This window comes from Columba livia, chromosome 13 (genome assembly GCF_036013475.1).
Source record: "Columba livia isolate bColLiv1 breed racing homer chromosome 13, bColLiv1.pat.W.v2, whole genome shotgun sequence".
Classification (NCBI taxonomy): Eukaryota; Metazoa; Chordata; class Aves; order Columbiformes; family Columbidae; genus Columba; species Columba livia.
The window spans coordinates 11,529,094-11,554,842 of NC_088614.1; the positions used below are offsets into that span (position 1 = coordinate 11,529,094).

The following is a 25,749-nucleotide window of genomic DNA, read 5'->3' on the forward strand; positions in this document are numbered from 1 at the left end:
ATTGAACATGATGACCCAGTTAGACCAGTATACATGTATACTGGGATACTCTTGAGCTCTGGCCAGTGAAGCTGCAATATGCCCCTGCTCCGCTGGACACCCCGCTGGCAAAGCTCTCCCCAAAACACAGCACAGCCGGCGCCACAACCCGTGCTGATCCGCCTGGCTGGGCCCGGAGGGTCATGGCAGGAATGTTCTGCTTAACAAACCTTGGGGCGTTCTCAAGGTTTTCAACATTGTAGACCAGAAAACAAAAACTTTTTTTTTTTTCTTCTTTTTTTTTTTTTTTTTCTTTTCTTCCGTGTTTGTTTGGATTTGGGGATTTCCTGTTTTTCTCCAGGCTCCTGCCTTCTTGGGCAGTTTGTCTGAGGACACCTGAAATGCTGCCCAGCACTGGCTCAGCAGTCTGGTGTCCACATTGGGGGGACCCCAGGGAGCCCACCCAGCCCCCCAGCATCCACAGATTCTCCTGAAACTGGGATCCTCCACAGGTCCTCACGTGTTCCCCATGGGCTGACAGGGAACCTCAGCACCAAGGGAGATGCTGGCATCCCCCAGAACATCTCTGCTTTCCCCCAAGCACTGTTGCTCACCAAATAATCTCAGCTGGCAAACAATTCCTTCCCTGGAGGCATCTCAGAAGGGTTTAGAAGGCAAAACAAGGAGTACCCATTTGGGAGGCTGGGTGGCAAGCATTCACTAGCTACTTGGTGGGTTGTGGTTTGGCTCAGAGGTGGGAGACACACCTGAACCCCCCCTGGGGTCACCTTTACACCTCCTGGGGTGAGGAAGAGGAAGGACGCGGATTTCCAGCTCCTATTCCTGCGGGGAAGGACTGTCTGAAGACAATACAGCTACAGAAAGACACCACAAACCATACCCTAAAGCCTGGTGTTTTGGGGGCACAGGAAGTAGACGAGGAAGAAAGAAACATATTTTTCCCTCCCCAACACATGGAGGAAGAAACCCCCCATTTTCCTCCCACCTCCCAATCTTGTCAAACAACCCATCCCCTCCTCGCCCAGCCTCGGTTCCTCTCCATCCCGCATCCCGCGTGGCCACCGCCGGACAATGAGATGCTCTGTGTGGGCTTTTACGTAACCCAACCCGGCGATCGCCCTGGACCCCGTTAAAATGGAACGGGCTGGGATAAATAAGCTCATTTATCCCAATTATTCTTACGTAACCGGCTGCATTCATGGGGATGAAAACGCTTCCCCGATTTCTCACTGCTTGGACGCGGGCTGGTTGGAGGAGGGAGAGCGATGGGAAAGTAAAGCATCGAGGCAAAGAAGGGGAAGGGAAAAGCTTTTAGTCCAGCCTGACAGAGCCAAAAGCAAATCAATAGCTCAGCATTGCAGGCAGGATCCGGCCATCGCCAGCTGCGGCAAAGCAAACCCAGCCTGGGCAGGTCCCCAAGAGTGACCTGGCTCCGTCCCACCCTTTCCCAGTAAGAGGGGATAACTGGATGCCCCATCCTTACTGGGCTTCTTCCAGCAGCCGTGCTGGAGTGGGCACCAGGCATTCAGACCATGAAGTGGGATGATTTACTGTGCCCAAAAAGGGGATAGGTCCTCCAAGGAGAAACACCTGGGAGAGTTTTATCCCCATTGCAAAGTGCCCGGTGTGCCGGTACAGGTGGGGACCGGCTCTGCTGCACTGTCGCCAGCTGCTTGGAGCTGGCGAGGAACTGGTGTTTGACATGTTCCAGGTAGAAAGGCTATAAGAAGAGCTCGAACAAGCTCAGACAAACCAAAAAATTGTACTGATGCGTGTCAAGGGCAATTCAGTGACCTTTGGGGCTGCCCTCATCCTCCCATAGCAAAGATGCTGGAGGGGTTCTCCCTCCAACACTCCTCAGTGGAAAAGGAGGGCTCTGGCTTTCCAGAAATAGGAGCTCTGACATTTGGCTGCCTGACGCCGCGTTCCCAGTGAGCAGGGGGCTGAACGCGAGCTGCTTTCTAATTTCAGGCCTGGTTTTGATTAGCTGGGCAAGGTTGGGTTTGCTCCCCCTCTGTTCGATGGCAATGGGAAACTGGAAACCGTCCGGGTGTTAAAGGAGCAGCTGTGCAGAGCCTGTCCCTCTGCTTTGAAGCCATGTCACCCTGGGGGATGCTGCCCATCGGGGTGCCCACCCCCTCCAGCTGCCCCCAGGCAGGGGCTCTCTGGGAGCCACCAGCAGAATGAGTTTGCCAATGCTCAGCAGCTTGTCCCGATGCATCCGGAGACTCGAAACTCCCCATCAAAGCCCAGAACTGGTCCCGAAAGGAGGGGACAACTGGTTGGCTACGCAGCTGCTGGCCTCTGTGACAGGAGCCAGCAGCTGAACCCAACCACTAGCACCGGGTGACTGCCGGTGGAACGGGAGGGTCCCCTGGAGCTGATCCCCCAGGAGGCTTCAATGGCATGAGGGGAACGCGAGGCTGGCTGGGAGGAGGCAGGAGACAGGCCACACAGGGGACAGGTGGCTTCAAGCTACCCAGGCAGCAGCTGAGATGCAGGAGGGGTGGCTGTGGAAGTGGATGGGGCCCAGGGTACAGCGAGCAGGAGCCATACCCCAGATATATACACCCCAGACATGAATACCCCATAAATATATATACATATACAGCCATGATTTTATAGACCTTATTCTATGATTCTATAAACCTTATTGTGGCTTTTCAGCACCGAAAAGGGACTGATAAGAAAGACGGGGACAGACTTTTTAGCAGGGCCTGTTGTGACAGGACAAGGGGTGATGGTTTTAAACTAAAGGAGAGGAGATTCAGGCCAGGCATGAGGAAGAAATTCTTTACACTGAGGGTGGTGAAACCCTGGCCCAGGTTGCCCAGAGAGGTGGTGGATGCCCCATCCCTGGAGACATCCCAGACCAGGCTGGACGGGGCTCTGAGCAACCTGATCTGGTGAAGATGTCCCTGCTCATGGCAGGGGTGGCACTGGATGAGCTTTGAAGGTCTTTCCAACCCAAACTATTCTGATTCTATGATTCTATAAATATATATATATATATCAGATTTATATAGCCCCTGAGATACACATCCCATAAATACACATACACAGAGCTCAGCTGTAAGACTTAAAACCCCCAGTTAATAAGGGGTCTGGCTGGGGCTCACCCATCCATCCACTTGCCCCCACTCTGACGTGATGATGGAAGGAGCTGGCTAATCCCTCCCAAAGCATCATCCCAGTGAAATGCCTGTCCCTGGGGCTCTCCCTGTATCCCCCTGGGTGACATGTGCATCCCCTTGCCTGTCCCCTTGCTCATGGGGACCCAGCAAGTCCACAAACACCTCCCAGTGTGGGAGAGGAGGGGAAAGAGCAGCATCCCTGGGGAGGCAGCAGCCGCCGAACAACACCGCATCGCTGAGACGTCAGGCAGCCCTCGGCGCAGGCACACGGCAGTGATAATGAAGTGTGGTATTTAGGTCATTAAAATTTAACTCCTTAAATTAAAAGGGTTATTCAAGCCTTTCCAACACAGCCAAGGAAGGCGGCTGCAGGCAGATGGGAGGTAGCGCCTGTCTGCAGCGTGGTGATAGGGGAAACTCCCCTGCCCCTTGCCTCAGATGAGGCCAGGTCACAGTGGGGCTCCCCAGGGACCCAGCAGGTCACCTCCAGCCCTGGCCATGGGGAGAGAACCCTGCCATCCCCCCAGCCTAAAGGACCCCTCCACAAGATGATGCTGGCCAAGGGAAGAGCCACAGAGGTAATCACCACCCGTGCAGCCCTGTGTCATCCCAGGATCCCCCCACTCCCCCCATATGCACCCCAGCTCTACCCCATTTAGCACCACATATCCCACCCTGAACCGGTGGCCACTGAGTCATTCGCACAGTAATGTCAATCGCAACTAATTCCCATCACGTTAACGATCGGTGAGGTGGGGTGGGGTGGCCGTGTACAGGACAAGCCGAAAGCCTCGGGGCAGGGAGCTGCTGGGGGGCAGCGTGCCGAAGCCCGGGGACGGGGACATAAGAGCGATGGGGCGGCTTCAAGAGCCACATCTCCAATTAAGGGCAGGCCTGGGCGTCCCTCCCAGCTCTCTTGCTTTGACAGCACGATGATGATGCCTGGAAACCCATCTAATCTAAACATCACCCTTGCAGGGAGCTGTTGGAGCTCCCATCCCATCCGCTTGCTCCTTTAACCACTTCAGCCCCGAGCCATCACGCAAAACATGGGGCGGCAAAGGGTCGGGGCAGCCTAGTGCTTGGTCAAAGGGGGTGAAAGTCTGGTTTTCCATAAAAGTAAATAATAAAAAAAAAAGAAATCCAGCCCCACTGCAGATGGAGACACCGAGCACTCCGCTGGGACCTGTGGGGAGCGCTGGGAGGGAAGCACTGCTGGCCCCCTCCCATCGGCCTGGCCAAGCTGAGCACCGTCCTGCTGCCTTCGGTTAAGCAGGTGCTTCTTCATTAAACAGCAGTGATTTGCTTTACTAGCTCTGGGCAGACATGGGGCCCCAGCAGGGAAAGAATTGTGCCTCATTCCACTTCCAGCAACTGGGACAAACCCGGAGCTGGGGAAGGAGCCAGAAAAGGTCAGGGGGGAGCGATGCTCCCAGGGGCTCTGCCCTGCTTTTTGGCTCACAGGGCCGGACCATTGCTTCGCTCGCGGCTGTGAGGAGGGCAGAGCCACTCTGACCTTCCTCTCCACCCTCCTCTTCCTCCGCTCCCTTCCCTTCTCCTCCCCAAGGCTTTTTTACACCACCCTTCCTCCCTGGGAGATGCTCCAGCTGGAACCACCTGCCAGGGGGACCTGCAGCCCCCACAATGCCCACCCCTGTCCCCCCAAAATCCTACTGCCAGGAAAAGCAGCATCCCTGGCCCAGCCCAGCAGCTGGGATCCTTCAGGAATTTGCAGAGGAAGCACAGATAAATTAGGACGGATGACAGAGGGAGGAGAGAGCGGGGAAAACAGAAGGATGCCATTTCCCTGTCCTTCCCCACCACAGTGGTGAAGAAAATCCCAGTGCTCCATTTTTCTCCCCTCCGCTTTGCTGAATCCTGCCTCCGGAGCGTGCTCCTCCAGGCAAGGGAAACCATGGCAACCCTGACAGCTCCCTCTTTCAAAATCCATAGTGTTTAATATAAGGGATTGGGAAGGGTTTGGGAAGTTTAGGAGAGGTGGGGGTTCCTTCTGGAGGAGGCAGAGGGACGCTCTGCCCCCCCACTCTCTTTCAGCCACCCATTCCCATCTCAAAGCCTCTGCTGGCACTTTTCCCTAACAAGCTCAGGTCCTTGTAAAGATATAGACAGAACCTGGTTGGGGTCTTTCTCCTGGGGATGGGCTTGCAGACACCGAGATGGAGTGAGGTACATGGTGGAGCATCAGCATTGGCTGGACATGGGAAACCATAAAGCGCAACCTGGCCAAGAAAAGCCCTGGAGAGCACGGACAAGTCCTGGGAAGGGCAGCTCTGGAGCCGGGAGCTGTCACGGCTCGCCCAAGGTGAGCAAAGAGCCTGCTTGAGCAGGAAGAAAACAGGACTCATGGCAAAAGCAGGACTCATGTCTCCTTCTTTATGCGGCTTTTGGACTCTTCTCGATGTCCTGACATTCAGGTCTTGCTCTTTGAGACACCAGGAACAGGAGTATTGGATCAAAGGGAGCCCATCAGCAGGAAGAATGAGAGCCTTTGGGGGAGACCTAGTTTAACATACAACAAAGCCTGAACATTCTTTTCAACCTCACCAGGCCTAGTTTCTTGTGATGGTTATCAAGTTCCCCCAGGAAATTTAGTGAAAGCCACAGACCAGACATGCATGGATCTGGGGAGGAGACGTGTGGATCTCGGGAAGCTGGAGACAAGCCCTGCGATGCCTTTGCTTGAAAAGGGAAAGGTGCAGAGTGTTTCAGTGCAAACAAGAAAACCCTCCCACGGAGCGTCTGCTCGGCAGAAGCCGTCAGCCTGACAACTGCTGAATGAGCCGTGGTGCCAGCTGGGCACTGGGCCAGGGCTGCCTCAGCCCTAAGGTGCTCCCCAGGCATCCCCAGGGACCCCTAGAGCAACTGAGGGGGATTCCTGAGAGAAGCACGGTGCCTCCTTTCATGCATGAGTATTTCAGACCAGAACAGCATCTCGGTCCTGCAGAGCCTCAGCTTCTGCTCCTTGTCATACTTCCCTTTGGACAATGGGACCAGCGGGAGGTCCCTGTCCTGGCTGGCAGGATGGCTTCCCCACTGGGAAGTCACCTCCTGGGCATGTCCACCTTGACTTGTGATGAATCCAGCCTTGTCCCCACCACAGACATTGGCTGCTTGGAAAACAGCACCCTTGGAAGAGCTCCCCTTTGGTTTATAAAGCACATATCTAACACCTTCAGGCACTTATCAATGAAATCCCCACAGCTCCAGGTCAAACCGGGGGGGAAACAGGACTGTACCAAGGAGAACAAAGAGTTTCTTCAGAAGAAGTTTCTTCAGACTTCTTCAGTTTCTTCTGATCATCTACAGCACAGAAGATGATGAACTGCTAATACCCTCTGGAATAGGCCAGAAGCTAAAAGATACCTATTTTTGGAAACTTAATGGTCCATTCAACCCAAAACATTGCTCAAGTCTTACACATGCCACAGATGAATGTGACAGCTCCTCCAAGGGCAAGCCCACATCCAGCACCAGCATCCACCCACCCAAGTTAGTGTGTCCCACAAGTTTCCTTGAGGAAACCTTACAGTGACACATGGATTAAGCTCTTCTGCCTGCAAGTGTGCGGTCATCGATGACCTGCAAAGCTTACAAGCTGCTGTAGGAACATCTGAGCACCTACAGCAGGCAGCTGTCTTCCTTGGAACCCTCCAGGAAAGCAAAAATAATAATGCCCTGAGACAGGACTTCTCTGACTTTTAAACCTGCCGGTGACTCGACAGCAAAAAGGAAGGGAAATGTGAGTCTGGAGCCCCAGGCAGGAGGCACAGGCAGCAGTGTCACAGCGTGTGCCTGGCTCCAGCCCACCACCCCAGTTGAGGGACACGACTCATGTTCAACCAAGCCCCCCAGAGCCTGACCTCAGAGCAGGAATGACAAAGAACAGCGATGTTTTCAGGCAAGCATCCTTGATTTTGAAGGGGAAGAAGGGTAGGGGCTGGCTGGGGATGGGGGGAGATGCGTAAAGCAGCAGCAGATCCTTCCTTGGAGATGTACGCTTCCCTTTCTGGCTGACAGCTGTGGCCTAATTTTCAAGAAAACTGACAAGCGCCTTATTTCTCCCCCTATAATTTCCCTTTGCTTCAAATAAAATAGGTTAAAGGAGCGGGCGCAAAGCTGTGACAACAGGAGCTGGGAGAGGCTGATCTGGTTTGGGGCGTGCACGGCTTGCAGAGAGGTGGGAGCCGCAGTCCCTGTGCTTACCCTTCGCCTTCCCTCCCCATCACTTTGCTTTAAGATAAAGAAATGAAAGTGCTTTCACCCCTAAAAGCATGGCTGAGGAGCAGGCCACTGCCCTAGAGGTGGATGAGCTTTTGCATCCCCCTGGTAGGGACAAGTTGTGTTTCTCCCCGCAGGGCTGGACCCGTGGGTGGCAGCTGTGGAGCCTGCAGCTGGGCTGCGCGCTTCCCGGGGCAGCATCCAGCCTCGAGCATCCACCTCTGCTGGAAACCTGCAGCCAAGTGTGACTGTGGGACCTGTCGGAGCATCCTTGCCCGCCTGCCACTTGTGCCTGCAACCGTGAGGAGGGAGGGTTGTGTGCTTGTTGCCGGCGGAAAGTGATGGGCTGTGAGATGCTTGAAAGCAGCCAGGAATGGAAAAAAAAAGAAATCCCTTGATGAGAGCAGCAGGAGGCAAAACACTCAGCCTTGCCTTGAGGTTTTTAACCGAGCGTGCCCTGTGCCTTGGGGATAATCCCAGGCAAGATCTACTGTAAGAGAGAAGGAGGGAAAACGCTGTTATTCAGCCTCTCCCAGACTCCTTGTCCTGGCTTTTCACTCCGCAGAGATGAATAAACCGAAATGTCAAATTTGCAGAGCAAGAGAACAAAACACCATCAGAACCCCCAAGCCCCAACTGATGGGATCAGACAGGTTAATTTAGCAGCTGATGGGTAAAACCACCCCCCTCACCTGTACCCACTGTCACCTCCTCAGGAGCAGGCTCCTCTCCCCCATCAGCTGGGCAAGGAAAATTTGGGAAACACCTTGGAAGCTGCTCATGCTAAAACCCTGCTCTGGGGAAGGGATGGTCAGCAAGCAGAGCTGTGGGCTCCTCTCCCCCAACCCAGTCCACCTTTTCCCAGCTCCCCCCTTCCCCAGCCTGCTTTTCCGGAGCACTCCTGCTGGGAAGGAGCAAATATCCCCCTCTGGTGACCTGCCCTTTGAAGAAACTTGGCCATTTTGGGAGGATTTTCCTCCCCTACGCACACTTCCCTTTCCTCCCCTCCACCCTCGCGCTGACCCGAATTAGTCCCAGCCCACTCCGGCGCTGCTGCTCACATGTGGTTCCCATTTTTCTACAGGAAAATCCATTAAATCCTTCCAGGCAGCTCTGTGTACGGCTGGTCCTGGAGCAGCTTTGGTGGATAGGACAAAGAGCTGGTCTCCCCCAGGCTCCTCCAGTCCCCATGGCTCACTGGAGGCATCTCCCATCCTTCCAGGGAAGGGCTGGCCCAGCTCCTGCTACCCCAGCAGGGAATCACCCTTAGAGCAACAATGTTCCTCCATCACGCAGGTCACATTGCTGATGGCTCCCAGTGCTTTGCAACCCCAGATCCAACCTCCAGCCTGGGGGAAATTGGGTTTTCCCCCCCTCCAGCTCCTGCTCCATGGGGCTGCAGAGGGTATCAGAGAGTCCCACACCCCTGATGAATTAAAACCTCATTAAGCACATGCTCCCTGGGGCTTGCAGAGCCTATTGCATGAAGTAAAACAGGAGGTTTGAGAGCTGGGGGTACAGCTTGGTTGATGGCTCCTGTCCTAAATTCACATTAAAGCCTGAGAGGAGCCTGTGCTCAGCTTGGGCAGTGGGAGACACGTAAAAGCAGAGTTTGGGTGTCCCCACAACACTAAAACACCGCACTGGATCTCCAGCCATGGGGTTTCCCATGGCTGCATGGAGGCAGAGCTGGGGAGAGGAGATTCTGGGGAGCAAAAGCCAGGGATGCTCCACCACCCCATGCCTGGCCGGGGGCGTGGGTGGGAGGGAGCCCTGCTTTCTGCTTTGTAAACGGGTGGAAAAAAAAATAGAAAGCTTTCTCCGGTTCTTCCTTTCTGCAAGGCACAGGGGGGTGGAGAGCACACAGTTCATTAAGCCGAAGGGCAGGCGGCCAGCGAGCATCCTGGCAGGCAGCGCAGTGTATTTTCGCAGGCTCACTGCCTCCCGACACAGAAGCTTCCCTTGTAGCGCTCACAGCTGTTTGGATTTTACCCGAGTTCATATCACAGTTTATCAAAGGGGCTGCATTTTTTTTTTTGTGTGTGTTTTGCACTTTGCTGAATACAAGCTGAACAGCTCCCGCAAAAACAAATGCAGGTTTTGTTCTGCAATGCAGCGGTACAGAGGGTGGGAGAGAGGAAGAGGTGACACGTGTCTACCCCTGGGCCCTGAATCACTTGCTGGTGGAGGGACTTTTGGGGCACAGGTTTGGAGCTGGAGGGCGCCCTGTGGCATCAGCACACCTGACGGAAGGAGGAGCAGGTGGGGATTCCCGCATCCCAGCCCTGGGAGCATCCAGCTCATCAGGAGGTATCGAGATATTTGGCCAAGCAAACGCTCCGATCTCTTCGCCGTCCAGTTCTCCGCTGGCCTCATCCCCACCTGACTTTGAGATCTCAAGGAAAAAGCAGGATTTCCAGCCAGGTGAACTTTTCCCATCTGCAGGAGCCATAAACCCGCGGCTCCGTCACGAGACTTGGGATTTTCCAGCTCCCCAGCTAACGCCATAAATTAGCTGAATAAACTTATGTGATCCAGTCTACATCTTTCAGAGGGGATGGAGAACCAGCCCACCCTCCTGGCCATCCTCCATGGGGTTTAAGCATCCCCCAAAAAGCCAAGGACCATCCTCATGTCAAACAGCCAAGCCCTGCAACGTGCATCACACAGGATGTGGCTGAAAACTCACCCCAGGCCCCTCTCCACACAGCTTAACCTCAGAAGACATGCCGTTAGAAGGTGCCAGGCAGCGGGGAGGTGTATTTAACAGCTCTATAAAACAAGCTGAGACAAACCCTACGCATGGAGTTGCTAAGTGCTGACTCAGGTGTCCTCTCATGCCCCAGGGTGGCACAGCTCGGCAAGTAAACGGCCTCTCTGGTCTTAAAAGTTAAGCCCTGAGCTTCAAAGCATCTGCACACAACACGCACAGGGATGTCTCCAGCCTTCGAGCACATCCCATACCCTGGAGGATTCATTTTTCGTCCTGGCAAGGTACCTCAGCCACAAATACCTAAGCTGCTCTATCTCAGAGAACAGCAAAAAGCCAGCTGCTTTGGCACTAGGCTCAGCTTAGTGAGCTAAACCAGCTTTCAGAGCTCAGACAGACAACGAGAACAGCACGGGGGCTGTACAACCAGCCCTGTGGAGGGACAAGGAGGAAGAAGATGGTTCTTTCCAAGGGCAGCCAACCCTGTCCTCAAACTATGCTCTGAGCAGCAAACCTGATGTCCATGGGGCAGGGCTTAGCCTCACACTTAATCCCCCCATCCCATAGTGCTGGTACCAACAAGCAAGCGTTAAATCCAGTCTGTAGATCTTGGTGTGAGCTCAAAAAGCTTGGTGCCGCTCGGCTGCCTGCCTCCTGACCATCCGAGCAGCTTTCCCCCCGCAGGGTTCCTGCCCGGAGGACGGCCGTGCTGCTCCAAGGAGCCATGTGATGCTTTTGGAAGCTCCACCGCATTTTTCTGCTGCTCCAAGCCATCGTCGGGAGGCCAGCACAGCTGAATGGGAATATCTGCTTCTTGCTTAACGGCTCTGTTGAGTCCAGGACGGCCACGTGCCAGCTAGGGCAGAGAGATCCCAATTAACGAGAAGGACGGAAGGTCTTGGGTCTGCTCATCAAGGTGAGAGGTAACACTGATGCTCCCGCCTCCCATAGCCCTTTGGGAGCCACCTTTGAGTGCAAACATGCCTGACTCAAAAGGAGAAGGCAGCGTTTTGAATTCAGAGTTTCGAAGGCAGAACAACTTTTCTGGCTTCCAGCTTAAAAATGTCACAAGTGACTGCAAGAGAAACCGATCCTCAAAGGAAACCCCCGTCTGCTGTGATGCAGGTCACTGATGCCAAGCCAAAAAAATCCTTGGAAGAGACCAGGGGAGTGGGTCTGCCACCTCTCCTCTCTCTGTCTCAAGGGGAGCGGGGTGGAAAGTGTGAGACTGGGTAATTTGTACCACTGGAGCCCCCTTGGCATGTTCCTTCACAACAAGGATCCTTCTCCCAGGCATTCAGGAAGCATCTAAGCAGCTTTGAAGAGCCCTGAAGAGCCCCTTTCTGTATACTCCCTTCCCTTCTCCTCCTGCTGGGGCCCAGCCCCAACACGAGCTCCACCATGGCTATGGGCTCTCCCTCCCTGAGGTCCCCTGGGGTGGTGACACAGACCAGGCATCACACTGGTTTGATCTGGTGATGCCACGCTGGATCCTGGCCGGGGGGTGGCAGACCAAGAAGGGCACCTCTTGGATGCACCAGCAGATGGACTGTGTGCTGGTGATGTGTTTGTTACTCCCCAACCCAGATGGAGACAACGGAGAGGAAACGGTCTGGATTCTTCCTTACAAACAGAAGCTTTCAGAGCTGTTTGCCCATTATTTTAAAGGTAGTTTGTTTTTCCATCTAGGTTCTACCCTGTCTTCTCTGGCAAACCACATCAAGATACCCAGATTGGGACCGGGGTCACTGGTGGTGAGACCACCCATCACATCCCCCACCTCTGCCCACAAGGGCTGTGAGTGCCTCTCCACAGGACCACATGTCCCTACAGAGCGAGGGATGGTTCCACCTCCATAGGTTCCTGCAGAGATCTCTGCTCAAACCATGCGAGGTACCATAACCTCTGCCTCTGGGACTCTGAGGACATACCAGCAGAGAGACTAAAGTCCTTTCGGAGTCAGCAAACTAGGAACAAACAGGCCTGAACTGGGTTAGAAAATAAACCACCTTTAACCGTAGACCCTTTGCTTAACCTCACAGACCTTTGAACTTGCCCACTGGCAACATGACAGGGAAAACTGCTGTGCTGTGCTTTAATAAAATACCCATCCCCTGTTTTCCTTTTCCATGAGCACTCATCCTTCGGCTGGAAATCATTGCCTAAACTTAACAGGTCTATTTTCCTTCCCTGCTTTGCCATTCCTGGGCTGGCCAGGAGCAGAAAGGGCAGCACTGGTCCCGGAGGGGAGGGGAAGACGACAGGGACAAGGGGAGCAAAGGGCTTGTGCCAGTGCTGGGGGAGTACCACGCTTTAGCATACACCGTCCTGGCCTTTCAAGCATCCCCCTCGTGCTCTCCAAGCCCAGGAGGAAACATCACCAGCATCTCCCAAGTCAAACAAGAGGTTGGCTTCTCACCCCGCTGTGCAAAACAGCTGAGCGGGGTTGTGGACAGGGGAAGGATGTAATGTGGGAACGCACATATGGCTTCAATTTGAGAAGCAGCTAAAAATAGCACCACGAGGCTCCCACGTTCACTGGGTCTCTACAGCAAGAGATCAATCTTTTCCAAAGAGTCCTGTAAAAGTTTTCCTCCTCTATTCCCGCTTTGCTTTTTCAGAAGGCAACAGATGTAGTTAACACCAGCACTCTGACCACTGTCAGTAGGTTTCAGAGCTAACCACTAGTACGTGAGGGCACGGCTCACCCCTCGGGCTCCAGACCTGCACCTACCCCACGTGAGCCACAACGTGACTTGAAAGAGTCTTTTCTTTTTTCTTTTTTTTGGCTTTACCGGATTTTTTGGGGCATGAGTCACCATAAGAAGCCCTGGCAAGACAGTCCCACTGCCTCACTGGCCGAAGCTCATCCTGCTAGAGCCGGAGGGAAAAATTTGAGGTGGCCACAATACAGAAGAGCTTTTAACTAGGACCCTGCCCAAGCTCATTATTGCTCTAATTGCCCTGCTCCCTTAACGAGGAACAGGGCTGCTTGCCTGCCAAGAGTTGCTCAAAACACGGGCTGTGCTGACCAGGGAGAAGAGGGGGGACATGACAAATGGGATATTTCTCTGCCCTATTCTGAGATCCTCATACGATTAAACCAAACATTTCCAGACTGCTATCAGGAGCTAAAAACCATATGCTTAACTAGATTTTTTTTGGGGAGAGAAATGTAATGCATTACATTAAAATTTAACCTAAGTGGGGGGAAACCTCCGACAACAGTGGCTGCAACCCTGCCCTGCCCAAGTTTCATTATTTTTGCAACCTGCCACGCTTCGCCTTGATGTTCATCACTCATGGGGTGAATCCAGTGACAACTTTTCGGCATGCTCTAGGGCTGCCCGAACACTTGGGCACAAACTGCTGCCCAGGCAAGTACAACTCAACACCTGGCTCAGCTTAGCAGATTTTGAGAGCTCTGCACGCTTTATTTTCCAGTCGCAGCGATGTGACTCCCCCATCAGTGCTTTGTGCCTTCAGAGAGGCAGCTCTGCTCCCCCACGGGAGCAGGGTTTGGGTTTCATGCTCTCCCTATGTTCATTTTGTTGCCACCTCCCTGAAAGCAAGGGAGGAAAGCCCAGGTTCCTGCCCCTTCCTCCCACCGACCGCCTCACCCATTTCTCCACCCGCCTCGACTCTTAAGCCCGTTATTTCCCAGCGAGCTGATGAATTGGCGTCCCTTGCCCCAGATTTCATTGCATTACGGCTGATGCGCTGCCAGCTGCCACCACACTTGGCTTTCCAGCCTCTGCTCCTTAAAAAGCTGAAGCAAAATGCACCAGCTCTAAGCACCAAAACGTGACTTATGGGGATGAGGCTTTTGCTGGGCGAGCATCTCACTGAGCTGAGTGGAAAGATTCACTCGACTTGGCACCCTGAATGAATGCAAACCTGTCCTCATGCTCCGGCTGGTCTAGTTGTTCTGTAATGAAACGGGCTCTGACAACGCTATTTAATAAGGAGCTACTTTGCCTCTGGGGATGGGATGAGCAATATGGTGCCTCGACATGTGAAAGGCAAGTCCTGTTTGCTCAGAAACTGTCCGCCGGTGAACGAGGGAGGCTTGCAGAAATGGTCTTGGCTCTGAGGGAGCTGCTCGACCCCATTATCCCCATCCCACCCTGCCTGGGAGTGCTCGGGAGCTTTGACGAGGTTGGTGGGGTGCTCTGACCTTATGATGAAGGCGCCTCTGGTCTCCAGAAGTTTCCGTTCGCTGCTGAAGCGCTTCAGCAGGTTGATCATGAACTTGTAGAAGTAGGAGTTCATGGTGGGGGTAGAGGGCGAGCATTCCAAGCCTTTTGTACCTGGGGAGGCAGGAGAAGAGAGCAAATTAGAGCAGCCAGGGCCCTCCTGCCAAACAGTCTCAATCAGAGAGCAGACACCCAAAATACAGTTGCAACACTCAGCAGAGGAGGGTTGGCGCATGAAAATATTTCCAAGCCTCGTATAACCCCATTTGCTGGGTCCGAGCAGAGCCGGCCCTGCTGCAGCTCTCTCTGTCCTGGGGGAAAGTGTCCTGTGGTGGCCCCAGCCCTTGAAGCAGCACATGGCGGTGAAAAGGACTTTTTAGGAGATCGTCCCAGAGCAGCTCAGCTTCAGTACTTGATAGCAGAAGAGTGCCCAAGGCCCTAGATCAATAGGCATTCCTGTCTCCTGGGATACAGCATGTACACTTATCCCCAAAAACAGGCTGCTGGTGAGTTGAAGAGCCTTTAATCCAACCCCACATGCCACAGATGCCCCGAGCCCAGCATGCACATAGCAGCACACACGCATGTTCAGCCCTGGGTCGTGGCATGGCCACTGGTTTACACTCGGTGATATGATTCCCCCCAGCAGGAGCCACTTGGTGCAGCAGTGTCACGTACGATGTGCCCCGGGGCCATCCTAAAGTACTGGTCAAAACACAGCAGAGCTCCAAGCTTAGAGATTGTACCAAAAATTGTGGGTTTGTTTTTTTTGGTGTTCACTGTTTGCAAAAACAGTTTATAAGAAAAGCAGCTGAAGGGTGAGGAAGGGAGACTTGGCACGAAGGAGCAGTGGTGCCTCCAGGCTGGAGCATCCCTGCTGGGTTGGGGCACAAACCCTCTCGCTGCTTCTGCAGCAGCCATGGTTGCAGCCCAGAAGGCAAACAAGACTTTGCTTTGAGGCGGCAGCTGTCACAGATCACATTTATAAGTCTCAAAGGCAGAAAATTACAGTTAATGAGAGCAGCAAGAAGGGTGTGGGAAGCGCCTCGGCCAGAGGGAAGGCACAGGGTGCAAAAGCAGAGAGAGGAGAAATGGCCAGGAGAGACGGGGTGCTCAGGAGAGCCCAGATGTGCTCTGACACACTCAGACTCAATGCACCTCCAGGACGCAAAGCTTTTGTGTTTCCTCCTTAGGCACTTTGCTTGGGGCCAGGGATGTCTCATGGCACGGGGAAGGGATGCACTGCGCCCTCCTGTCGCGCAGGGCACCTGGAGATGAAGCCTCTGCTGAGCAGCCAGCATCCCTCTCCACAGCCCTCAGGGTCATAAATTCCCTCAAGATGGGCTCCTATTACTTGTTTAACAGCAAATGGCGCTCCAGGGTGTAAGGTGCATGGGCTGATGCTGCAAGCAGCTCTCACTGCTCGTTAAGATGTCCTAACTTGGTCTGAGACTATTTTCAGGGCAGGTAAGCCAGGGAGGGCTGGTGAAGGGGCATTTCCCAGCTCAGGGTACGCAGAGAACATCAGAAAAAATACCTCTTCAAACCCACCAAGTGCAGGGAGCTGGCAGGTAAAGATTGCTTTTCCCACAGTGAAACTACAGGGGAGATGGTTTATTTAGCAGGATGGTTCTCAAAGCAAATGTTTGCAGAGAGGTTTTAAAGGCAGCTTTGCAATGAGGGGAGCTCTCTCCCTTAATTTCTCCTATGGGAAGCTCATGTCTAACCCTGGTAAGGAGGGAAGCCGGCACACAAAAGTGTCCCAAGGTTATTCCCCCCACCCTGAGAACAGCCAGTCTTTCCATCAGATCACTGAAGGAAACCTGAAGAGTTTGATTTATGTGTGTTGTCTGCTTCCACCGAGACTCAGCAGAGCATGGAGCAGCCAATTAAAGACACAATCAAGCCGCCAAAGCCCAGGAAAGCTCATGGAAAAGCCACTGGGCTGTTTTCCACCCTGCCTGTCCCAGTCATACGCAGAGATGCAGACATGGGCTCAGCCAGGGCAGCTGCCCCAGGCTCGGATTTAGCATCCAAGAGAACATACACAAAGGAAAATAAAATACGAGGTCATCAGGAACAAAATTCAGTGTCTCCTGCCCGCTGGAGCCAAGTGTCCACCCTGCTTTGGTGCATTCGAAACCCCAAACCAGGCTTTGAAGCAGGGATCTCCCGGAGCACAAGTGTTTGCTGTAGCATCGTGTTTCCCCTCAGCTGTGGGGAAGATGATCCGGGCAAAAAACCATAATAGGATCTAGCTGAGCCGATGTGCTCCAAAACAACAGTGTGTTTGTTCGAAGGCAGGGGGTGCCCGGTGTGAAAATCCAGTCGCGCCCCTTGTGTCGTCACTCCAGCTGCTCAGTAAAGCTCAAAAGCAGGTTGAGAAGAGATGTGGTCTTGACAAGGTGACACGGAGCAGCTCTGCCTTCCCACCACGGCTCAGCCTTGCATCTCCCAGCCTATACCACAGGCAGAGCCTCAAAAGCAAGCCCTGGTCTTCTGTCTGGTGCCCAGGCTGGGGAGGGGAGGTGAAGAGCAGATGGAAACCATCTTTCAAAGCTGCAAAAGTGGTATTTTTTTGTCTGTTTTGTTAGCAGTGACGAGGCAGCCAAACCAGAGCTGCGCTGCAACCCAGGAGCGAGGAGTGGGCAGGACATCACACCTTCACCGGCACCAGCTAGTAATGCCCCAACATTATAGCTTGGCCAGGGGAAGGCCTGATCTTGGAGTTTTTACCTTTTCAAGACCCCAAAATTGATCTCTCTGATCCCTTGTCTCTGTTGGCAGCAGCACAGGCAGCAGCTCCTGCACAGCATTTGCTCTGTGCAGCAAAGCCTCAGCTGCCATCCCACCAAAGCGCAAACCTTGACAGATCCCAAAATGCATCCCAAGGGAAAAACAGAAGCAGCGATGTGCACAGGACAGAGCCAGCAGCCACACGGCTGGGAATGTTGGTGCAAGACAGACCAGGCAGAAGCAGCCTCAGATCTGCACTCGTGAGGTGCTGTTGTGTCTCCTGCATCTACAGCTGGAGTCTCGGAAGGACCCACTGGGTCAGGTGAGCACCCAAAAGCCAGGATGGCCTCAGAGATAAGCTCCCAGCTGCAATCTCCAGCCTACAGTCCTGCCACCTTCTTTCATCAACTCACTGCCGAACCTCCAACCCTCCTGCCCAGCCAGGGTCAGGGAGCTGGGAGCAAGGAGGGATTTAGACGCAGACAGCAAAAACAAGCCTTAGCCCTGCTGTTTTAGGAGAGGAAAGCATGATGTGAGGGTCTGCACACCCCAGGGAACAATTTCATCATCCTTTGCCTCCGGGAGCATCCAGACTAAACTCAAAAGGGATCATTTCTCCATCTCTTGCCCACTTGGCACCCAGCAGCTACATCTGCATGTCGCTAAGGAAGTTTTCCACCGCGGCACGCCATGCCGGACCAGCCTTGCCAGTGCTCTCTAGGGGTAACACCAGGGGTAAGAAACCAGTGTGTAAGAGCCTCCCAGGCTGCAAAAGGCTCAACCAAACCTCAGCTGGAGTTTAAAAGGGCAATACTTTTTCCAAGCAGGCAAAACATTTCTCTTGCAAAACCTCCGGATCCTCTAAACTTCCCATTTGTTCTGCATTTATAGGATGTCTAGGAAGCGGCTGGCACCTTATCTGCCATCGTGTAACCCTTCCTGGGGTAGCCTGGAGTTCAGCTTGTCACCCCACAGGTTACAGCTTGGCACCACGGCATCCCCGGCTTGACAGAACCATAGAAGCAGCTTGTCAAGTGTTTCTACGAAGCACGAGAGACAAGCAGAGAGAAGTGTTAAGAAAACTGTGGCTTAATTAATTGAAGCTTGCACCTCTCCCCCTTTCCCTGAAGCGAGACTTTGCAGATCCGTAACCTGCCAGATCAGCTGTTAACGTACCCGGAGCGGGGCTGGTGGCATGTCACGGCTCTGCTGCCTTTTTTCAATCTAACATAGAGGAGGGAGCTGGAAGAAGAAAGATCTCTGCTCAGAGAAACGACGAAATTCAGCCCAAATACCAGCTGTAATGGGAACAAATAGGAATTTTGGGCCCACAGAAACATCAGAGCAGTGAAACAAGAATCAGCAGAAAAAAGCTATGAAGGCACATGGAAATTGCAGCTCTGTGGCTGAAATGAATCCTCACCATTCAGCCAACCTGGACGCTTCTCAATGACTGCAGCATCCTCCCGCATCCCAGGGTGCTGGGCTAAAAAATCCTTTCCTGAGGCAAGCTTCACAGCCTGGGGTAGAGCCAGGCACTCAAGTGCTTCTTGCAACACCTAAACCAGTGCAGCATCCATCCCCCCCACCCATGGGTGACAGCTCAAATGGAGCGTGGCGAACACCTGCCCAAACCCCCCTGTGTACCCCAAGTGCTCACCGGCGGTTCGTACCATTCCCATCGCTCACGTGGCCACGCTATAAATCAACCGAGACAGGCAATTAGGGATCTATATTAAGGCCCTTATAAATATATATTGTATAGCTGCCTGGAACATTCAGCTTGTCTGGCTGCTTGATGGGCTGAGTTGTCTCAAGACCTACAGTGGCCAAAGTGTCCCCAGATTGCTCCTGGGGAGCCTGGCAGAGTCTGACATGAACTCGGATTTTCAGCTGCAAAATGCTGAACTTCACCCTGGCAGAAAATGCAACTTCCACTAATTTACCGTAATCGGTTTCAAACTGGTCTTAATTAAAACTGGTGTGGACTTGCTTAACTCCATTTAAACCAAATTTAAATAAGATTGGACCAGAATTGATTCCTTTCTGAAGCAAGCTAAAGCTGGGTAAGCTGGTTAAAAAGTATCCACCAGGGTATTTGCGGCGGTTTAGCTAAAATGATTTACCACAATCCCTAATTGAAGCAATTTCAGCTCGGATACAGCGAGGGTGAGCTAAGAGCTGGTGGGGGCTGAGCATCCTTCCTACCCCAGTGCCTTCCTCGGGGCATCACATTTCCAGCTCAGCTGGAGAAGGATCTCCCACGGCTCCTCCGGGAGCAATTGGGATAAACCCAGCAGCAGCCGGAGCTGGTCCAGGAGCCTTCGACCCGCGTGGGGCTCATGGGAGCCGGCGCTGCCAGATGGTGCTCAGTGAAACCCCGAGCGGCGACGTGGGAATCTGCGTGGCATCCCCCCCGCTCCTCGCGGCAGCTTTCCCCAGGATGTTTTGAATTTTAGCTTTTGCAAACACAGGCAGCGAAGCCTTGTGGAGCAGGATAAAAATAGAGCCGTAAAAAAGGCAAATCCTCTCCGCCGCGCCCCCTCCCCCCCCCCCAAAACCCGTTGCAGGGCGTAGCTGGAAACAGATGCAAACGTGTCGGCAGCTCAGCTGGGCTCTGCAAAACCTCTGTTCTCCCCTCTCTGGAGCGCAGGATGCTGCTGAGGAAATAAAACCACCGAAATCCTGGACCATATGGCCTCGGGCTGTGCTCAGCTGCTTTCGCAGGGCTGTCCAGACCCAGGCATGCTTCTCCCCTTCCTACCTGGCTAAAGAGCTCTGGGTTTGCAATTCCTGAGACTTCAGCATCTCACCAGAAAGCAGGTACCCAGACGGGCTGGGGTATGTATTTTGATACCAAATGAAGCTTTTGATGCACTGACCTTCTGGCTTCCCCCACTCAACGCAGGGTCTGTGCTTGTGCCTACCTTGGAGGAAGGCAGCAACAATAATGCTGATGGGTTGCTTAGGAACGTTAGCAGTCCACTACTGGATCATTTTTCTCCGTTCAGGTAAATCAATAAGTAAAAATGAAGCAAGGGTATAGCTTAGACAATGTACAGGAGAAGAAAATTCTCAGCAGTGCTGCAAAACCAGGAGCAGTTAAGCTTGGTGGCAAGTTTAGGGTGGACTGATGCTACTGCATGGAAAGGTGAAGCACATGGAAGAGAACCTGCAAGCAGGAATGAGAAGAAACAGGCTTTGCTGGGCAGTTTCTGCACCAATATTCATTTTACTAGTTTAATTGTTTTAATGTCATTCCTCACCCCGCTCTCCAATTCCCTTGCAGTGCCTTGGGGAAACAGAGGCAGCTCAGCAAAGTAACTACACAGGGGGTGTTTGTCTAAAAGTGATCTTATCTACATCATCATCATCATCAGTCCCTACAAATCAGCAATCCTGGCTTTTATTCAGGAATCCTCAGCCTCTCCAACCAGCCACATATTGTAGCTGTCTCAGGAGGAATCTAAACCTGAAGGTGCTCCAGGGGAATTGCAGCTCTGGTGTGGACAGTTTCTCCCGGGGTTTTCTGCAGGGTCCCAGCGCTGTCACAGCAGAGCGCCCAGGAAAAGAAACAAATCACCCATTTCTTCTCATTCCTCTCCAAGAGACAGGAGAACATTTTGGAAAGTCAACCCTCTTGCACAGCTCCATGCCAACAGGGCAGGGGATGGCAGAGCCACTGACCATCCGGAACCAGAATGCTGAGCTCAGAGCACTCAGGATCAACAGGTTTCTCCTCTCTTGCTTGCTCGGCTCTTCTGTTTCCTTCTGTCGCACTCCTGATCCCGGCAAAGCTGTTGGAAACCGGCTCCTCTGAGAGCAAGAAGTCCACGGTGCGACATCGGCTGTCACCTTGCCCTCCGTGGAGAGGACGAGTATGGAGCGGTTTCCCTTCTACCCTTGCCAGTTTAGCAAATCCAAGCCATCTGACAATGGGACAGCTTTTCTTTCCTCCCCTTCACAGACCCCATGCACCCTACAGACTCTCCTTTGGTGTTTTTAGAGGCCAGCCTAACATTATCCAGATCATATGGAGGTGGAACCTTGTGCTGTGCGGCCACCTCTGCATATCTATGATTACACAAATGAAGTGATAGAAAACGTAAAGGGAGTGGTTTGGCTCACTGAGAACAAAAGAGCTCAAAGAGATGGCGACAGGAAACCCCTATCACAGCACATCTCAAGCTCGGTCCAGGCACTGGAGCGCCACTTGTTCTCCCGAGGGGACACGGCAAGTGTGAATTCAACAGATGATGTTTCTCACAGAGTAATTCACCGACTCCTGCGATATCCATGCACTGGCGGTGGAAATCAATGACCTCACGTGTGTTAGTGCAGCCACATATGGAGTCAACCTCCCAGTAAACTTCCTACAGTGTGAGGTGTTCAGGGGGTTTGGCACCGTCCCCATCAGCTCCGGCAGGACGCCAGGCAGGAGACACAGGATCAAGCCAAAGAGGAAAGAGCTTCTTGTGAAACAAAGGGTCATAACCACTTCTTACAAAGCTGTGGAGAAAGGAAGGAAGAGATGTGTGTAAGAACTACCCTGTATGAGGCAGCAGATGGTTTTGTCATCCTTTTGGAGAGAGCTTTCTCCTCCTGTGCAGGGAAGAGCTGGAGTCTGGGCTGGAGGTCTTGTCCTTGTGCTATCACAGAATGGTTTAGGTTGAAGGGATCTTCAACATTCATCCAGTGCCACCCCTGCCACGAGCAGGGACATCTTCACCAAATCAGGTTGCTCAGAGCCTTGTCCAGCCTGGCCTGGGATGTCTCCAGGGACATCCACCACCTCTCTGGGCAACTTGGGCCAGTGTTTCACCACCCTCATAGTGAAAAACGTTTTCCTCATGTCTGGCCTGTATCTCCCCTCTTTTAGTTTAAAACCATCACCCCTTGTCCTATCACAACAGGCCCTGCTAAAAAATCTGTCCCCGCTTTTCTTACAGGCCCCTTTTAAGCACTGAAAGGCCACAATAAGGTCTCCCTGGAGCCTTCTCTTCTCCAGCTGAACACCCCAAGTCTCTCAGTCTGTCCTCCAAGCAGAGCTGTTCCAGCCTCGGACCATTTCTGTGGCTCCTCTGGCCCTTCTCCAGCAGCTCCATGTCTGTCCTGTGCTGAAGAATCCAGAGCAGTTCCAGCACTGCAGGGGGGTCTCACTGGAGTGGAGGGACAGAATCACCTCCCTTGATCTGCTGAACTTGGTGACAACGACTCTTGGGTTGTCTGCTACTTGTCCCAACTTCTACTCGGCTGGCAAAAGAAAGCAAAGCAAGCAGCTGGATTGCCATTGTACAAACTTGATGGGTCCTTGTACCATGAGACCAAGAAGTGGGGAGCTTTTGGGCACAGCCCTGCAGACCTTGTCACAGAAAACTGGGCAAAAGAGACCCAAGGACAGACTGATGGAACTCAGCACCCAGCCAGCCTCTCACAGGGCTGCTGGAGCAGGTCGGGAGATGCTGGGTCTCCCAAGCGGTGCTTGGCTGGGCTGGCCCCAGCTCATTGTGTTTGGAGAAGGCGTCAAGGGCAGCTGACCTTACGTAACTGGAGAACAAAGCGGCTAAATAAAAACTGGAGCTGGGAACGGGCTGCGGAAGTGGGACACGGCTTTCCTGACTAATCAACCCAGCATCTGAAGGAAACTGAACTCAATGGCAGGGAAACAACTGCATAAACACATCCCGAGGGAAGAAAGGAGTTAGAGGAAGCTGGGGGGGAAGACCATGGGGGCACCAGCCCCTGCCGCCCCCTTCCTGCCCTCGCCACTCGGGTGGCAAAGCCTGGAGCACCGAAACAGAGAGCACAGCACAGAAACCTGCACGCTCAAAGGTTTTACGGAGTGCCCATGCTTGTTTACCTGCAAGCCACCAACTGCATCCTTAGACAGGTAGGAGAGAAGCAGACCTGAGCACTACCAGCTCCAGTAGCACCTCGGTCTAAAGTGTGGTGATGGGAATGGAACGATTTAATCCCAGGAAGAAGCGCTGGTACCCACAGCCGTCCCTCCAACAGTGCAATAGCATCCTACTGCTGAGAAATTGTGGTGCTAGCCAGGGAGGTGTGCCTGGGGAACACTCCCATGCATCCGCATACAAAACCAGTCACCCTAGAAAGGGAAACACCGTCTTTTCAGTACCAGAACCTCATGTTTTTTTGCCTGGGAAGGGCTGAACTCACATCAGCCTGCGTGGTAGGATTTGGGTTCACTAGCTCTCACCATCCATCACTACCCCAGGACCAAATACAGATGTAGGGATTTCCACTAGCCACCCTTCTGCTCCCAAAAGAGTCCCCACCTTCAAACAACCTTCTGACAAAAAGAGTCTTCTCCAAAAGCCTCTGCTTTTCCAGGAGTAATCCAGGAGGGTCCTGGCCCAGCTGTGACCCCTTGATTCCCCCTGTAGCTGGAGCCCAGCAGCTGATCCACTCTCAACCCTGGGTGGTCAGAGCCAGACAGAACTGGGGCCGTATTACACGTTCAAGGCCAACAACTTGACTCGTCTCCCCTATCCAAAAACATCTGCCTTTGGGTAAAAGCCAACGACCCTGCAGAGCTCAGCCCCAAATAAATTTTGAAAGAAACAATTTTCTGATGCATTACAAGGAAGAGGAAAGCAGGTAAGGAAGCCAGAACCTGTGTGGGGGCACAATGCCCCCATACTGGGAGCTCCAGCTCCAGCAGATCCGCTCGATGTGGGGAGAGCCAGACTCTTTTCAAATGTTAACACTTCAATATAAGCGAAGCCAAGTTGCTCTTCCAGATAGCTAACAGGGGCCACGGCAGCCGTTAGGATCCACGCCATCCCGCCTGCTATTTTTAGCTCATCCACAAGGAAGGAAACCTCAGACAAGCATCAGCATGAGCTGAGCTGCGGCTCCTCAGCTGCTCGGCCAGCGCCGCGGGAGCTGCTCCACCCAGCAGTCTCACTTCTGACCCTGGGAGGATGGAGGAGACTTGTGGAGGGCTTGGATTGTACCCCCACCCCTCCATCACAGAGCCTGCTACCGTGAAACAGGTAGATCTGCAAAAAAAAAAACCCACCCAAACAACCCCAAACCTGATCTGGTTGCTGGCACAGACATTTTTAAGCCCAGGGAGGGGTGAGTGATCCAGGATCTTCAGAGAAAACAAAGCCTGGTGAGTGAAAAGCAAAGCCTCCCTCTCCAACGGTGATTTTGCGAGGCCCTGTGGCCACGTCCTGTGCGGGGAGAGGCAGCCTTGGCTCCGTGTGCGGGTTGCGATCCAAAGCTGACATGAAATGTGCTTTTGGCCAAGACGACCTGGCCCAGGGAGTACAACAGGGAGGCCCTTAAATAGCAGCAGCCAAGGAGAAGGGGCAGCCAAGCAACCGCGAAGGATGAGCCACAGACGAGGGAATGTGGAAAAAACTTCCTATGTGCCGAGATAATTAATTAAAGGCTTTTTTTTTAACTACTGAAGTCCCCAGAAAATAGGATTGTCCCTCTTCATCTGTCTCCTGAGGTCCTGCTGGACACTTAGAGGAAAAGAGCAGTCCATAGTCAACCTGGGCAGCCTTGAACAGGCAACATCATAGGCACAGACTGAACCTTCTGCAGATCTGTCTATAGTCTGGACACCTAGCACCCAAGGTCCTGTAAAAAACAGGACAATGCTGACATCCCTCCACGCCGGCCCCTACAGCATTCTGCTGCTAAATAGAGTCCTAAATCCCCAAAACAGAGTCCTGTGTCCCCAAAACATGAGCCAGAGCTGCAGCACTCACCAGAGGAGCTCAGCTGGCTGGTCCTGGCTGGGATGTGAAGTTCCACCGGGCCAGGTCGCACATCGGAGCTGTCAGAGGGACCGTGACCCTCTGTCTGTCCTGCTGGGGAAGATGCAATTTCAGCCAGAACTTCCAGGTCCTTCAGGATAACCTGTAGAGAGAGGGATGGCACGGGATGAGCAGGCACAGGGGTGGTGGCAGCTAGCAGGGTGACCTTTCCTTTCCAAACCCACAGTTGGAGAGGGAGAGATGGGAAGCAAACAGCAAATTTCAGCACATCGAGAAAGGCGTAGGGAAAAGAGGGCTACCTCTGGGGCTCCAAGTGGAAGTTTCAAATGACTGCAGAGGGGATGAGGCAGGAAAGAGAAAAGGGGAAGACAAAAAAACGTTTCTGCTCTGGGAGTCCCAAGGGAGCATTTGAAATTAAATTTAATCTAATTTATGCAACCAGGAACAGGGTTTGCTTCTCCTTCTTCCCAATTTGGGGAGCCCTGGGCTTTGCTTCCACACTCCCCTTCACAACCACAGATTTGGGACAACCCCAGCAGGAGCATGGGGATGTTCTTGGGGGCAAACATCCCTCTGCCCCCCTGGGTCAGCTGCCTGCACTCAGGACAGTGAGGCAGAGCTGCCATTTCAATTTCATAGCTCTTTCCTTCCAGAAGTCACCAAATTAGTCTATATATAGCATTTCTGGAGAAGCTGTTACAGGGTGGGTGTTTTTTTTTCATCCTCAACCCTTCTCATGTCTCAGGCTATTTTGGGTCCTGCTTCATTCAAATGTCCTTGGGTCTAGATGTTTCATCAGCCATCCCTGATCTCAGAGTGTAGCAGGGCTGTGCGGAGCAGAAAGGCTGCCAAAAAGGGCCGATTGCCATGTCTGACCAGTCAGCATCCAGCACAGCACAGCCCCGACCACCCCTCACCCGCCAGCACGGTGTTCCAGCCTTTCCATGTATTCTCACATGGCATCTTCCTGAGGAGCT

At 53.2% G+C, this 25,749-nt stretch overlaps 1 protein-coding gene across 5 annotated transcripts in view; it reads right to left on the reverse strand.

Annotated features, from left to right (window-relative positions):
* VAC14 (VAC14 component of PIKFYVE complex) overlaps window positions 1-25,749 on the reverse strand; it is a 61,705-nt gene that overhangs the window by 6,623 nt on the left and 29,333 nt on the right. For all 5 annotated transcript variants that reach the window (XM_065028989.1, XM_065028987.1, XM_065028990.1 and 2 more), the window contains 2 exons: window positions 24,764-24,914; window positions 14,261-14,393 (listed from right to left, as the gene is read on the reverse strand). In XM_065028989.1, coding sequence (XP_064885061.1) covers window positions 14,261-14,393; window positions 24,764-24,914 — 284 coding nt within the window. The remainder of the gene's footprint in view (window positions 1-14,260; window positions 14,394-24,763; window positions 24,915-25,749) is intronic.